General features: G+C 39.3%; 2 protein-coding genes across 3 annotated transcripts; both read right to left on the reverse strand.

Moving 5' to 3' along the window:
- Positions 1–7,503: 7,503 nt before the first annotated feature.
- Positions 7,504–16,392, reverse strand: LOC135081029 (uncharacterized). Of its 2 annotated transcripts, XR_010259104.1 has the most exons (3): positions 15,392–16,392; positions 14,636–15,000; positions 7,504–8,093 (listed from the first exon to the last, which is right to left on the reverse strand). XR_010259104.1 is itself a non-coding variant. In XM_063975748.1 (2 exons), exons 1-2 carry the CDS (start codon positions 16,166–16,168, stop codon positions 14,968–14,970), a joined length of 810 nt encoding a protein of 269 aa, XP_063831818.1. In that variant the 5' UTR covers positions 16,169–16,392; the 3' UTR covers positions 14,594–14,967. The 2 variants fall into 2 exon arrangements, 1 of the variants encoding a protein (XP_063831818.1); XM_063975748.1 differs by lacking the exon at positions 7,504–8,093 and having other exon boundaries at positions 14,594–15,000.
- Positions 8,120–13,143, reverse strand: LOC135081366 (uncharacterized). Its single transcript, XM_063976085.1, has 3 exons — positions 12,057–13,143; positions 11,663–11,968; positions 8,120–11,578 (listed from the first exon to the last, which is right to left on the reverse strand). Exons 1-3 carry the CDS (start codon positions 13,141–13,143, stop codon positions 8,193–8,195), a joined length of 4,779 nt encoding a protein of 1,592 aa, XP_063832155.1. The 3' UTR covers positions 8,120–8,192.
- Positions 16,393–16,824: the final 432 nt, after the last annotated feature.

Raw genomic sequence — 16,824 nt, forward strand, 5'->3', positions numbered from 1 at the left:
GCACTATCACCTAGTCGGCTAAATTGTACCACATCAAGTTGTATGGAACTTTACCAAAGGATTTTGAATTTTTTTTAGTTAATCATATTTTGAAGTTATAATAGCGTAGTTATGATTGACTAACAATAAATGAAAGCAAAGGACTGGCAAAGTAGTTTAGGTACAAGTGTGCGTTACGATAATTGGAATTACAAAACTTTTACTCAAAATCGTGATAACGTGTAAAACAATATCGATTGTCTATGTTATTAACTACTGTTCCTTTTCGTTACCTAATTTGTGAAGAATGTATCGTATAATATTTTGCCATAGTTTTTTTATAGGCTTGAAATTTATTGAAATCCAATTTAGTAACCCTGTGGTACAAATTATCGAACCGGTTGGCTAAATTGGACCGATGCTCTGAACTCGCATTTTGTTGATTTGTGCTAAATATACAACAATCATGTTGATTAATACCTATGAAATAGTAAGTTGAATAATTTATCTTTTAGTATATACCATGAACATTAGCAAAAACAAAAGAAAACTATGTGTAAAATGGGATTGAAAAAAACTGGTCCAAATTACCGGACTCTCCCTTATGTTATTCTGGGTTATAAACAATAATACTGTAAAGTCTCATTAAAATCCGTTCAGTAGTTTTTGCGTGAAAGAGTAACAAACATCCAGACATCCATACATCCAAACTTTCGCATTTATAATATTAGTAGGAAGTAGGATAATTTAAATTATACTGTGGGTCTAGACAAAGTGCACAATAAAATCGTAAACCAGTCGAAAAGTGGTCGAAAGGCCTTTTTTATGTGACACTCGTCTGTATAATAAAGCTGAATTCAGACTTCTTCGAAAAGTGTGTTGTTGCATTCAATGAAGAAAAAATACATTGTTGAATATAACCTCGTTTATATTTTATTTTAAATTAATATTATTTATCAAAGTAATTGGTAATTGAAATAATTGAATACTTGAATATTTGAAATAAAATCGATTAAATTTACAGATTATTATCTATGAATATTGTCTATGACTTACAGATTTTCCAGAGATATTACCTAAATTTAAACGTCAAATGTCGATTTGACATTTTAAAATGAAGCACAAATTTTCACCATCCAAATATTTTGTTAAAATATTTTGTTTTCAATGTTAGATTTCATATTTGTTTCATCATGAGAATAAAGTTGGTTTCATGAGCTTGTGAAATAATGTGTATGATATTAAGAAAACGTGAGTATTATAGTGTAATTGTGTGCAGAAGTGTTTGTTTACATCGATGGAAATTTCTAAAGAATTTAGGATTAGTCAAAATGATTTGAAGAATGAAGTAAACCTGCTGCATACTTTTTTGATTACACATTGTAATGTGGTGGAAGGACGTTGATGTTGAACCGGGTTTAACCCTTCATTTGATTTTGTTCACTGGGATGAACATTAAATTGAAAAAAATAATATGCCGAGTGCATACGTCTTCATTTCTGGTAAGTTTTTTTTTTTCACTAGAAAATATACTTAAGCTTTGGTAGAAAAATATTTTTATGTGCTAGCCACAGTCTGAAAGTGTTACATTTTAGCTAAAATGCCGGCGTAGTGAAGACCAGGCTTTAGTGTCAAAGTGTTTATTCAAGCTTTACATGTTTTTTATTATAATTGAGTAATGACAGTGGTTTTAACGTATTGCATAGTGTCCATGCTTAATAACTTGATTGATTTACAATGCTCATTTAATAAATAAGCCATGTTATACCAGGTGAAACTCGAGTGTTCATCCCAGTGAACATTGCCAGATTACTAATAATCTTTGATTGTTCATCCCAGTGAACATTGTCAAATAGGCTATGAAACGTTTATTTTTGCTTAATTTTATTTCAGTGGACTAATTTCTTTATTTAGAGTTATTTTTTATTTTGTTTGAGTTGTTGGCAGCTTGATACAGTATATTGCATGAAATGTAATATCAGAATAATGTTTTGTTACTGGTAAAAGTGGACATAATTGTTTTCTAAATTTTCATGCACAATAATTACATATTTTATTTTGCGGTTGTTTGTAGATTCAAAGTTTGTAGTTCAAAAGAATATTTTTGATTAAAATCATTTTTACTTTTTTATTTAAACCCTGAAGAATATACTTTATAAATGTGGGAGCTGTTTTTTTATTATTTAGTGCGACTTGTCCACTTTTAAGTTACATAAACAAAAAATTATGATTTTTTTCTTTAAAAAAAAATAAACATTGTTTTACCTCAACGATCATACAAAATTCTATGGTAATAGTTACTTTCTTACTATTTTGTGCACCAAAAAGCATTTAATAATATAAATTTTACTTTTTATATGAATAATTGTTTTAATTTAATGCCGCTACCCTAAATTGGCAATGTTCACCCCAATGAACAGTTAAAATTCTCCATATATTTGGCAGTGTTCATTGGGATGAACATAGTTTTTTTTCTATTTGGTGAAGTTCTGATTTTTTATATATTTTTTTCTGACCTATAAATAACCCTAAGAACATAAATCTGACGATGTGTTTTTATTTTTTGATAAATAATGAGTCTGCCAAATTAAGGGTTAAATTAAAATTTCTGTTTTTACTACAGAAAATGCATGGTCCAAGATATATTGTGTTTTTCCGTATTGAAAGTTCAAATACCAACATTTTTCGGATTCAGTTTTTCGCGTAAATAAAAGAAATGTTACATTCAATAGCGCCAACAAATTACCAGTCCTGTCATAGAGTTGTTATTATGTTTCTTTCTTTAAAATACCTTAAAAAGCACCACATTTATATATGACACAAATAGTTAATTAAGAAGGATATTCTAGAATGTTTAGTTACCACTTTCAAAGCATACCTTTTAGAGTAGTTTCAGGCAGTCCGTTCGATCCAACCGCTTTTAAAGATCTGAAAGTTCAGACTGAAGCGCAGACAGCCAAGTTCCAGTCTAGAATAGTTAGACAAAAAGCTTCCCAGCCAGTTTTTCTTGGAAACCTCTTAGCTTTGAGCGTTTCAAGTTCAGTTGTGCTTTTGTTAGACAAGTATTTGAAGTTGCTGGATAATTAACGTCTTTGGTATTTTATTGCTTTTTAAAATACAATTTAATTGAAGTATCTAAAAAAGTTTGTTCTGTCGACGCCCATGGAGCCTACATCATTATGAATAATAATAGCTTAGAGCACATAGGAACCCTAAACCTTTTTTTTTTTATAAAATAAGTACCTTAACTCTAAAGGGATGAAATCGTTTAAAGAAACGATTACGTACGAAAATAAACTAAATAGATTCCAGGAAAACGATATAATATAATATTACATACTTTTTGACTAGACTTTTTGACTCCAGAAATTAAATTTACCCACATGGAACAAAGGTCTGGTTACACAATATATCCAGACAAATTAAGAAACAGCAAAATGTTTCGCAAAACGCGCACATTTCACGCCTTTTGGTCCTTCGAGCCGGATTCACACGTTACCAACTCCCCCGCGGCCAGAGTTAGGACAGGATGACATATTCGTTGAAGCGGAGTGTTGATGTGTGGAACATTTGTTGACAACGTATATTATATTAGTTGGTTGACAAGTGTAACATAGGTGTGACTTACTAGAAATTTGAATTTTGTACCCGGAATAAACTTTTATGTATTTTTAATTTAAATATGTCACATGCCAGTCATGGCAAGAAACACTGTGACAAACAAAATTTAATATGTATAACAAACATCTAATAGACGTGTATTTCTGTGAAATAAATGAATTTGTATAAATAGTGTGTAAGTCCGATTAAATGAGTCGGATTAGGTTGTAGGTGCATTGTCGCCGACATGACCGCCGGCGGTCTTATGATCCCTGAGGGGGAGCGCTATGCGACCGCTGTGAAGAGGTCTCTTTATTGATAAAATTTTCCCATAGATCACGCCCTTAAAGTTCGATCACTACTCCCATTGAATAAATAAAAATAACGGATGATCATAAACAGAGATATTATGGTGACTGACTGACATAGTGATCTATCAACGCACAGCCCAAACCACTGGACGGATCGGGCTGAAATTTGGCATGCAGGTAGATGTTATGACGAAGGCATCCGCTAAGCAAGGATTTTACGAAACTCCACCCCTAAGGGAGTAAAACGGGATCCACGCGTACGAAGTCGCGGGCGGCCACTAGTCCGTTATAAAGTCGTCATAGTACCAACGTCCTATACGCTCTCCTTAATATTAGGTTAGAATTAATTATCACATTAATTATCATGATTATTCATATTTCTACGAACTTTCTATGTAATTTAAAGCTTGTAACGTTGAAATCGACTACCTAACCTATTTTTTGTTACATAGAATTTTACATAGAACCGCCTCTGTGGTCTAGTGGTAAGACCACCTGCTTCAGACGCAGAGGTCCCAGGTTCGATTCCCAGTGGGGGCAAATTTTTCTGTTCGGTTTGGTTGGTGGTAGGGCTTGTTCTAAGTCCGCCTGGCTAGCTACCACCATCTTACCTAAGCCTGTCGCCATAACAACAATGTTAACAGCATTGTTGTGTTCCGGCAGTTAGAGATAAGATAGCCAGTTCCTCCGTGGTTGAGGATTCCGGGTGAAGCTCGCTTCCACCTTCGGCCTGATCATCACTTACCATCAGGCGAGATACAGGTCAAGAGCTTCCTCGTTGTGGATAAAAAAATAATATTTGAAATGCGTATACTTTTAAGTTGTAACCACTGAAATCTTTACTTTTAGCCAAGCTTGATACTCACATTGTACTGTGTTAGCAGCATAAATCAAGTCTTGCAATATAGGGCTGTCAACAAATAAAAGATCTTGGTGCGAACGTGATGTCGTGTTATAGCACGTACCTACATATGAAGTAGATTAAGATGAAAAAGGCGATGGATAAAGCTAGATAAATGAGTATTTAAACGACAGAAAAAGGGTAATGTGATTTCACGAATTTCTGTAGGTACTTAGAGGACTGTTTAAAAAGATTGCATCTAAATTTTAAATTTATACTAATATTATAAAGCTGAAGAGTTTGTTTGTTTGTTTATTTGAACGCGCTAATCTCCGGAACTACTGAACCGATTTGAAAAATTATTTCAGTGTTAGATAGCCCATTTATCGAGGAAGGCTGTAGACTATACAACATCACGCTACGATCAATAGAAGCAGAGCAATAATGAAAAATGTTACGAAAACGGGTTTTTACGCGTACGAAGTCGCGGGCACAGCTAGTCGAGAATAAACCTCAAGATATTCAAGTATAAGTCTAGTTGAATTCCAAATAGGTATTCCAACATATTATGGGCTTTATACTTAATAACTTAAAAAAATATCCTAATGAAAGTTATTAGACAGGTTAAAATTATTTTTACAAAATCTTTTTTAAAAGTGATGTAGAAAATAATCCATTAACAAACAAAATAATACCTACGGTACACTAAAACGCTACGCTAAAAATTCAGACTCGCACCGCGGTCCGAGCGTGGTGTGAACTGCCCAAACTGTCAGCCCTACTCGCACGCGTGACGAAAGTTTTATCACTCACCGACGGGAGACTCGTCACGGGAAATTTATTGTAATGTCTCACTACCGTGTTTTTATTTCACGGCCTTTTGTGTGTGTGAGTTTGAGGACGTGGAGGGTAATGGTTTTGGAATGTGGTTGGTTAGGGGTTTTTTCCACGATGCCTTATTAAATTAGCTAAATAAATAAGTAATCGCTGCCATTTAAAAATGACCTAAACTTAAACGGAAAAGAGCTTGTTTTAAGGCAAATAGATAACGGGAAAAAATACTGTACTCTCAAATAAGTAAATAAATAATTAAATAAGTTAGTAAATAATTATTTATGTAAATAAGTAGAGGCACAGATAATATAATACTAGGTGGAGGTATCTGTAATAATGACATCAATCAATATTAATGTCATTTAGGGGCTACCTGGAGCTGTGTGAAATTGTCCAAAGATTTTTTTATTTTTTTTCCTTTGGTACTTAATGACATTCTAAATCTCCCTACGTACTTGATACCCTTGTCTGTCATCATTATTTCATTCCAACCATCACACTGTCGGTAACTAATCAATAGTAGTAATTAGTGTCTTGTCCTCTTTAATAAAATATCTAGGTAAATGTAAAACTTTCATTTTTTTTTACCACACATATTATGTAGTTATATGCCAGCACACGCAAAGTTGTAGGCACTAGCTAGCAACCAACATAGCAGAATACCCAGCCCATTATAAAGCATAGTTTACAAGAGTGGAAATATTCCCACATTGGCAAGCGGTGTGCAGTGCACACAAGAGCAGCGGCTAACGACGCCACGGTGCATTCACGGTATAATGCAGAAAATTTGCATTGTGCACAATATTCTTAAGCAGGAATCTGCCATTTGCTGGCTTTGGAAAGCTGCTGACAATGTTGAATGGACACTGGCCTTTACACTCTTGGTGGTATAACATTTATTACTTCGAGTTTGAAGTATAGTTTTGAATATTGGTTGTTCAATGTTCAGATACTTAACTATGGAGGATGAATCAATTATAAATACTTTCCAACTACAGATTTGAAGCTCCTGTATTTGAACTAAAGTAGTAAGACACGGGTCTTAACGCGACGTTTATTAATGAGTACCTATTTGATTTCTAGGGCGCAGTCTCTTTGTCAACTTTAAGCTCCTGAAGTTTGATTTCTTGTACCTATTAAAGAGGCTTTGCTTTATACAGGGTGTTAGGTAAATAGGTATATGAGCCAACACTATCCCATGTTAACATGGTCATATAAATGGTATGGTGAAGTCAGAAAATTGATATCTTCATTTTAATTATTTAAATGTTCATACAAATCGGATTTTATAAAATTTATTTATGAAAATTTAAAAAATTAAATATAGATATCAAATTTCTGACTTCACCATACCATTTATATGCCCATGTTAACATGGGCTAGTGTCGGCTCATATACCCATTTACCTAACACCCTGTATAAAAGGCAAAATCTGATATAAAAGTTCATTATTTTCTCCAAAGATTTCAACTATTCATAATACATGTAGGAATTGAAATTCAGAGTGTATTTCTTCAGCTTTATTTGTATTTTCTCCAGGATAAAAACCACAAAAAATAGGAATATCTTAACCGTCTTAATACAAATCGTCTTGTCTTTTAACTCACGTCTTTCTTACTCCTTCACTCATTCGTTCCCTCTCACTCACTCCCTTGCGTTCCGTTTCACACTCCCACACTCGGCCATCCTGCGTACAGTCTGCCCTCGGACTGTTTCATTTCAAAATTTTACATTAAAGCATCTTATAACTAATCTTGTTTAATACAATTCTTATAATCATTTAATCCTTTGAAATACTTTACTAGCTTGAACATTACACAAGACTACTTTGCAACACAGTTCTTATAACAATGTAATAATAACACATCTTAACACTGGTACAACCCTTAAATACTTGTTACAAAATTACAAATAAACACTTATGTTGTTTACCAAATTAAATAAATAATATCAAACTACTTTAGTCTTTTATTCTTCCCATTCAAACACAACTTAAAAATATCATATTAACTTAACTAAGAACTCTAAATCCATTCATTCATCATCTTTCTTACCTGCTGGCCATCTCTTCATATGATCACATGAGGTGGTGGTTACTCTGGGTCCTTCGGTAGAGTCGGTTACCTTCTCTACCTGGTACCGATCTGTACCTGTAGCTTTCACTACTTGATATGGACCTAAAAACTTGGGTCTCAATTTCATTCCCACCCCAAACTGTGTTCTTTTTATTACCACAAGATCACCTGCTTTATATTTGATGCTCTCCTTACGCTTTCTGTTAAAAGTTCTCCTATTTTCTTCTTGTATTTTTAGTATGCATTCTTTAGCTGATTTCCTTAGATCATCCCTTTCTTGCATAAAACAGCATTGAGATTCTTGTGCCAATATATCATAGAGCTCAAAGTCCTCCTTGTTCTTCATTCTGGTTCCAACCAACAATTCAAACGGGGTGGTTCCAATACTACGCTGGAATGTACTATTAAGTGCTCTCTGCACTCTGCTCACATGCTTATACCACGCCATCGGTTCTGAAATGCAAAGTTTAGTTATTTATTATTATTATTGGTTTTTGGGCCTTTATTTGCGCCAACTCGACCAGGTTTGATCTATTGTGGCAGCCCTTGTCTTTAAAGTTCACTGCTTAGTCCCGTTGAGTCTATAAATTTCCAGATTCTTTGGAGCGTGATATCTGCTATCTCATCCGGGTGCATGATGTGTCGCCCGAGATGGATACTTCTTTTGCTCATAAGCGGGAAGCATGAGCAAAGAACATGCATGGCCGTTTCTTCTTCTGTATGGCAGAATCTGCACAGAGTTTCCTCGGTCATGTTCATGTTCGATTTATGTTTGTTTAGTTTGCAGTGGCCGGTCAGTATTCTAGTCACTGCACAGGCTTTGTATCTTTTGAACTTTAGCAGTTCTTTAGTTACTTTATTGCTATATCCCTGAATGAGTGCTTTTGAGTGTTTTTGTCCCGATGTAGACTTCCACCACTCAATAGCCTCTTGTTTGCAGAGGGCGGTTAGTAGCGTGGTGGCTCGTTGTTTGGTAATGCCACAGAACGGTTCTACGCCGATTTGAGGGTTATCGGCTCCATCTCTGGCGAGTTCATCTGCTACTTCGTTTCCTTCTATATTCGAATGTCCTGGTACCCATGTAAGCGTTACTTTGTTGGTATTTCCCAGTGCATTCAGTGTCTCGGTGCATGTTTGCACCAATTTTGACGTGTATTCGAAGGATGTTAAGGCCAGCAGTGCTGCTTGGCTGTCTGAGTTGATGTAGATGTGTTGATCCTGGAGCTTCCTTTCCAAGTTTATTTCTGCACATTTGTTTATGGCAAAGACCTCGGCTTGGAAGATTGAGGCTTCAGTCCCCATGTTTAGGCTAACTTTGAGCTTAGGCCTCTCTCCGTAGATCCCGCAACCTACATTATTTTCCTTTTTGGATCCGTCCGTGTACCAGACGTGACTACCTTCCTTAAATGACATTTGGCCTTCTAGCCATTTGTCTCTAGGAGGTATGTTTACGGAATATAGTTTGGTGAAGTTACATTCCGTATGCATGTCGTCACTGGGCATGCACAGAAGTTTGTTTTCAAGTACTGATTCCTTGAGTCTTATCAGATTTTGAGAAGCCCATCTGACTTTCGTGCGGGTGCAGATTCTATATGTGCTCTGCTTGGCTTCTTTTTGCACATGCATATGCAGTGGTATAAGATCAAGCAGAGCATTTAATGCAGCCCCTGGTGTCGTTGATAGTGCTCCGGTTGCTGTGATGCAGGCTAGCCGTTGTAGGCTGCTCAATTTCTGTATTGTTGTCATTTGGTTGACCTTGCTGCACCAGACGGCAGAGGCATAGGTTATTATCGGTCTCACGACCGCTGTGTACAGCCATAGGGCGATTGCGGGTTTTAGTCCCCATCTTGACCCTGCCATTCGACAACAACTCCACAGAGCCATTTTGGCTTTTTGAATGATGTTGTTTAGGTGCGAATTCCAAGTAAGCTTTTGGTCAAAAGTTACCCCTAGATACTTGGTTTCGCTTGAGAAAGGAAGAGTTTTTCCGTTTAATTTCAGATTTACCAGTTTTTCCAGTTTTCTCTTCCTCGTGAATGGTATTATCACTGTTTTATCCGCATTAATAGATAATTCGTTTTCTCTACACCACCTACTTATGGTGTTGAGAGCGCCTTGCATTAGACTTGAAATTGTGCTCAGGCAGGGACCTCTGATGATAACCACTAGGTCATCAGCATAGCCTTGAGTATCATAGTCTTTTTCTGCCATCTTAGCAAGAAGTTGATCTACTGCTAGTGTCCATAAAAGTGGGGATAGTACGCCTCCTTGTGGACATCCTCTTGTGGCAAGAAATTCAAGCTTTGCAGCATTGAGGGTTATGTTTACTACTCGGTTGGAGAGCATGTTTTTTACCCATCTGATGGTGCTTATATCAATCCCTTTTGCCTCCATTCCTTTTAGAATGGTTTCTATAGGGGTGTTGTCAAATGCACCTTCAACATCGAGAAAAGCACATAGGGCCGTTTGCTTATCCTCTAGGGATTTTTGCACCTTATCGACCAGATCGAGCAGGGCTGTTTCAGTAGATTTTCCCTTTTGGTATGCATGTTGGTTGATGCTTAGTGGTCTTTTCACTAAGTATTTGGCTCTAATGTGCTGGTCTAATATCCTTTCCATGGCCTTCATCAGGAAGGATGTTAGACTTATGGGTCTGAAGGATTTGGGTTGTGAGTAGTCCCTTTTCCCCGTTTTGGGTATAAAACGAACTTTGACCCAATTCCATGGTTCTGGTATAATACCCCAGGCGTAACTTGCTCTGAATATTTTTACCAGATGCGGGAGAAGTAAGTTATTACCTTTTTGTAGAAGAGCAGGAAAGATGCCATCTTCTCCCGCTGATTTAAATGGTTTAAACTTTTCCAAAGCCCATCTAATCTGGTTAGGCCTAAAGATATTGGAGGCCTTATTCCAGTCTGAGCATTTAGCCCTATGGAGTTCATCATTCCTTTGGGTATTGCTTTGTGTATTGATTTGGTACGAACCCGGAAAGTGTGAAGACCTAAGGAGATCCAGAGTCTCCATCTCGGTGTTCGTAAATGAGTTATCTGGCTTCTTTAGTAGTCCAAGATAGTTGTTTGGGGTCTTAGCGAGGATTTTGTGAATTCTTGCTCCTTTGTTAGTTTGTGCAATTTCTTCACAGAAGCGTCGCCAAGAGGCTCTTTTGGCTTTTCTGATTTGTTTGTTATATTCTGTTAGGGCCTTTCCGTACTTGTCCCAGTCGCACGGTTTGGCACGGTTGAATATACGACGTGTGATGGCTCTGAGCTTTTCTAGCTTCTTGTTCCACCACATTGGTGATTTGTTAGATTTTACTTCTTTTTCGGGGCAGCTTCGTTCGTAGGCATTGATTATGCCATTATTGAGCATTTTGACCGCGGCATTAAGAGAGTCCGGTGTTTTGATAGTTTTGGGTATATCCTTTAGATTCTCACTGAGCAGGGTTATATACATATCCCAGGAGGTGTCTTTTGGATTCCTTACTCTTGGATATTGAGCTTCTACCAGCCCTGAAATATCAAAACGTATATGTCTATGATCAGACATTGAGTTCTCGCTGCTGACGTGCCATTTTGTTATACATTTTGACACATTTTCTGTTGCGAATGTTATATCTATTACTTCCTGTCTGGTTTTTGTTACGAATGTTGGCGTGTGGCCATTGTTCAGCACCTGTAGACAGTTAGATAGAAGAAAATCGGATAGTAACTCACCTCTCATGTTGGTATCCGAGCTTCCCCAGATGGTATGGTGGGCGTTAGCATCGCATCCCACTATCAGTTCCGACTTTTGTCTTCTAGAGTATTCCAGGACGTTAGTCAGTTCTTCAGTGGGATCTTGCTTATCTCCAGGAAGATATGCCGAGCAGAAGAGTACTTTGGACCTGTTCGGCCCTTTGACTTCTACGTACGCGGTGACAGTATCTTCGCTGCAAAGTTCTGGAACAGGTAAGAAGTTAGTATTTTTGTTAAACACGATACAAGCCCTAGGTTTGCGGCCTTTTTCGCATACAAGAATCTTACCAGCGTTGTTCAGACCGGCTACCATAGAGTCGGCGTTTATCCATGGTTCTTGAATGAGGGCGATGTCCAGGCCACCTTCGCTGAAGATCTTTTCTATGACCGCAGAGGCTGCGATAGCGTGGTGTAGGTTGGCCTGTAGTATCGCCATCCCCTTTGGGCGTTGAGGTTGGTGGGGACTATTGTGTTTGGGAGCCGCGGCGCCCTTGTGTGCCCCGCCGCCCTCGGTACGGTCCTCTGTGCTGCCCCCTTCCTCTGGGCGGATGTGCGCCCCTTGTGGTCCCCCTGTTGGGGGGAAACCGCGTTCCCCTTCCCCCGTTTGGGAGTGTGGAAGTGGAGGTTGAGGGGGTGGAAGGAGGGTTGACCCGTTGTGGTCCTGTGCGGACCTGCACGGTACCCTCAGGGGGGGTGGTTAAGGATGCGGGTACGGGGGTAGAGGTGGTGGTGGTTGCGGCGGTGGTCGGGGGTTCAGCGGAGGGTTTGGAGTCCTGTATGGGGCCCTTAATTCTGAACTGGACCTTTTTGAAGCCAATGTTGGCCTTTAGGTCCATCATCTTCAGGGCCTCAAACGAGTGGTCGTCTAGGGATACGGTCAGAGTTAGACCTCCCTTGTCAACCTTCGTATTGAGGACCTTCCAGTGCTCGGTGTTCAGACCCTCATTCTGAGCACCGAAGAATTCTAAGGCCCGCGTTGCGCTGCTGGCTTCAGAGATAGGAATATATACCACCCCCACATTAGGTTTTCGGATTTCAGACTCGCTCAAGAGAACGAGGCTTGCTTCCGGCCACGGTTTGAGGGGGGGGACTATATTCTCAAGCCAGGTTTTTGAGCGCTCGTCCTCACACGTGATGAGGAGCCAGCCTGGCTTAAAGGAGCAGCCCACGAATTTAGGCCCTTCGCCCCTTCCGGATTTGGCAATGCTTTGCAGGATGGTATTGCGCAGCGACTCCAGTTGTGTGTTAGTCATCAAGGACTTGGAGTCTTTTATGCCGACCCGGATTGAGCGTACGGCCTCGCTGTAGGCTACGGTGGTTGAGGTGTTTAAGGTCTCACTCACCTTTGGGACTTTGGTAATATGTCCCTTTGGCGATTCCTCCTCCGAGCGAACCCGTTTTACCGGTTTGCGCCCAGATTCAGGTTGCGAGGCCTTAAACTTGTACCCCATCTGCTTCAGCTCAGCGAAGCTCTTGACCGCCAGTGTTGAAGCCATATTCGGCTCCACTCCCAGCTGCCTCAGAGCTCCGAAGCGCTTTTTTGCCGCACTTGACATTTTCCTGCCAGTGGGTTTGGAGGCGGTGTATTCATCAGTCAGCGAGTGTGAGCCGCAAGCAGCCCTTTCTGCCGTGCTAATGGATTCCTCTGTCTCCATACTGAGTTGCTCTGATATTTGGGTCGGTTGTTCTACTCCTTCTATCAGTGGCATAAGTTCCTGGCATAGGTCTTCCAGGTTACCGTTACTTTTTTTGGGAGAGCATTTATTCATGTTGGTCCCACGAGTAGCTAGGGAAAGTAGGTCCACTCCAGCAGAGCCCCGCATGCCGGAGTAAGGCTATATACACCTCGAGGTCGCCTGGTATCGAGGGCCCACCGTTAGCGACTGAGCTCCCCCTCAGCCACGCATCTCTCGGCACGGTACGGATAACACCTTAGATTGGGTATCGAGTCTTCGGCCGCCAGGTACCGCGTCATTGAGATCCCATTATGAGATTTCAATGCAGCACTATCTGACGTTGCCCAGGATGAACCGCAACAGGCGCTACTATATCCCTTCCGACATGTCAGAGTGGATTCAGTAACAACCCAGTTTTACGTGGAGGTAACTCGAACTGACACCCCTCTCAAAGTTTAGTTAGTACAGATATAAGAATTCTATGAATCCTTTCCACCTGCCCATTTCCACGGGGTACACCTGTGGTGATTGTGACATGTTGTATATTTTCAGTTTCACAATACTCCTTGAAATCGCCGCTAGTGAATGCTGTACCTTTATCTGTTATATAACGTGTAGGATTTCCAAAAGTCTGCTGCAAAATTAGAAGTTTATCAATAGTCTCTTTGCTGGTTGTACTCTTGGTAGGAAATAACCACACAAACTTAGTAAAAGCATCAACCACTGTCAAAATGTAATTATACATCTTTTTTGTTTCACATAGAGGACCTATATGATCACAATGTAAAGTATGCATTGGAATACTCGCTTTCTCAATGCAATTCAGCCAACCTTCTTGTTTACCTGATTTTCTGGTTGCTAGCAAGCATGGAATACAATTCAGTATGAACTGTTCAATCTTTTTATCAAGGTTGGGAATAAAATAATCTTTAGACAATAATTCAATCATTTTCCTCTTTGAAAAATGACCATTCTCATGTACTCTCCTAATAACATCGTTTTCCATTCCTCTAGGTATTACTAAACATCTTTGCAATCCCTTGTACAACAAGTTTTGATCCAAAATGTAATCTTCATATGGTTTTTCTTTCAATATTTCCATGATTGCTTTCAAACTTTCATCATTAGCCTGAGCTCGTCTTAATTGATCATGAAAATCACTTACCACAGCTACTGTGCATGGATTTCGACTAAGTGCATCCGCATGTCTCATCTTATGTCCTGATCGGTGTTCAACCTCATAATCATACTCATCTAATAATAGAACCCACCTTGCAACTCGAGTTGTCAAATCCTTCTTTTTCAGTGTTAACTCAAATGCTTGGCAATCTGTTATGATTTTGAACTTAATCCCATACAGGTAATGCCGGAACTTCTTGACGCCTTGAACAATCGCAAGAGCCTCTAATTCATAACTGCTGTACTTACTTTCAGCATCTGTAGTTCGCTTACTCATATAATGAACTGGATGTAGGCCATCTTCGTGCTTCTGCATTAATATTGCTGCAAATGCTGCACTCGAGGCATCTGTATGCAACTCTGTTGGAAGTTTTGGATTATAGATCTTTAGGACAGGTGAGCTTACCATTTTCTCCTTCAACATAGTAAATGCTCTCCTATGTTCATCATCAAATGTGAAGTTACTATTCTTCTTCAACAAATCTGTCAACGGCTTTGCAATTATTGCATAGTTTTCTATGTATTTCCGAAAGTAGGATGTTAATCCTATGAAACTGTGAAGCTGCTTAAGTGTGCTAGGTTCAGGATACTTTACCACAGCATCTACCTTATCTGGAGACGGGCGTACCTAACCATCTCTGATCATGTGCCCCAGATACTCAACTTCACGACACATCAGCTTGGCTTTACTCCATTTGAACTTCAGACCGTACTCGGAAGCTACTTTGAGCACTTCCTTCAATCTTTCCAAAGCCTGCTCTTTATTTTGCGCTGGAATCAAAATGTCATCGATAAATATCATAACTATACCTCGTGCAATCAGCTCCTGGAAGATTATAGTCACAAATCTCATGAAATATTTAGGACAATTCATCAAACCAAAAGGAGCACGCAAAAATTCATATTGTCCGTGATGAGTTACGAAAGATGTGTACTTTATAGACCCTTCAGCAACTTTCAGGTGAAAAAATCCAGTTTCTAAGTCTAAGACACTAAAATATTTTGCAGCCTGTACCTTATCAATTAAATCTTCTATTATTGGCAATGGATATTCATCTTTTACCATTTTTTTGTTAATGAGTCTATAGTCGACACATACCCTTATGCTTCCATCCTTCTTCTTGACAAGGACCAGTGGACTAGCATATTCGGAATGACTTACCCGAATGATGTTCTTAGCCAGCCATTCTTCAACTTGATCCTCCACTACCTGCTGTTCTCTGAGAGACACTCGTCTTGGGCGCTGTGCAACAGGGATGTCGTCTTTAAGCACTATTTTGAGTTCAATGGGAGCCTCCTTCACCTGTAGTGGTTGGTAAGTTTCCACTAATTCAGTCAACTGTTCCTTAAATTGACTGTCACCCACAAAACCTGGAACATCACCCAATTCACACGTAAACACATCAATTTGCTTCATCCATTCATCGTCTTTCGGTAATAATTTCACACATCCGTCTTTCATAACCAACCACACTCTTTGTAAAAATTCCTGACCTAAAATGACACTATATGGCAAACAACTATTATTAACTACATAAAATAACACATTTTTGAAACAGTCATTGTCTATCTTCATTGACAGAATCACTTTTCCCAACGGGACAACCTCGGTCCGTCCGAGTCCACTCAACGTCAAACATCTTCCGTCGTCGTATTTTGGGGAGCCGATAGTTTTGTACACGTCTTCCGTCATAAGGTTCACCTCGCTGCCCGTATCAATAAGACCCGACGTAGTTATCGCGTTGTTGTCAACAAATTGAACTTCTTTTAGCGGCCTCGATGTTTTCACACTTTTGTTGTTTACGTCCGATACCATCAAGTTGGCAGAAGTGTCATCTGTCAGTTCTGCGTTTCGTTCTACGTTCGGTCTCGATCTCCAGTCAGTTGTTGATTGCGTCATGTTGGCAACATTGTATCGTTCGGGTGTTTCCGTGAACATCGCTCGTTTCGGACTAGCATGACGTTGCTGACGATTGTCTGACTGCCATTTGGAATTTTCACTGGTCACTTGTTGATGATTTGCAGGTTTTGAACATTCACTAGATCTGTGTCCAAACTCATTACACCGGAAACACTTAACTCCTTTTTCCTTGTGAAAACATTGAGCCGAAATATGATTGCTTCCTCCACAGTTGAAACATCTTGGTCTTGTCGTCTTATTGTAGTTACCTGGTGCCGTCGTGCTGCTACTGGAGGGTCTACGTCGTTCATCCACCATTTTCGCCTTTACTGTCTCGTATACTTTCAGTTTCTCTTTCAGCTCGCCGTATGTAGTTGCACCGTACAGCATGATTTTATTGGTTTCTACGTCAACAATGCCGTCTATGATGTATTTTATTGCGACGTAGTCGGGCATTTTCCCGCGCCTTCCCAACTCCTTCATGACAAGTAGGTAATCAGTACAGCTCTCACTATTTGCCTTCTTTCTCGCACTCATCATTTCGTGGACTGTCTTTACGTCTAACGAATCCGGGAACTCTTTGAGTAAACCAGTTTTCAACTCGTCCCACGACCTGAATGGCTTCTCAGACCGCAACCAGAGTGCCGCTGTTCCAATGAGGGATCTGCGTCCCACAATAAGTTGGTGTAATGGTG

The sequence above is a fragment of the Ostrinia nubilalis genome, chromosome 19 (genome assembly GCF_963855985.1).
Source record: "Ostrinia nubilalis chromosome 19, ilOstNubi1.1, whole genome shotgun sequence".
NCBI lineage: Eukaryota > Metazoa > Arthropoda > Insecta > Lepidoptera > Crambidae > Ostrinia > Ostrinia nubilalis.

Bases quoted from the DNA above. Each gene is read 5' to 3' on its own strand.
- LOC135081366 (XM_063976085.1), bottom strand. From the start codon at position 13,143: ATGAATAAATGCTCTCCCAAAAAAAGTAACGGTAACCTGGAAGACCTA. The intron at 11,969-12,056 runs GTACCGTGCAGG...AAACGGGGGAAG, and splicing joins CTTAACCACCCCCCCTGAGG to GGGAACGCGGTTTCCCCCCA. The intron at 11,579-11,662 runs GTAAGATTCTTG...TACCTGTTCCAG, and splicing joins AGCCGGTCTGAACAACGCTG to AACTTTGCAGCGAAGATACT.
- LOC135081029 (XM_063975748.1), bottom strand. From the start codon at position 16,168: ATGTTCACGGAAACACCCGAACGATACAATGTTGCCAACATGACGCAA. The intron at 15,001-15,391 runs GTAAGTCATTCC...TTTTGATTCCAG, and splicing joins TGGCTAAGAACATCATTCGG to CGCAAAATAAAGAGCAGGCT.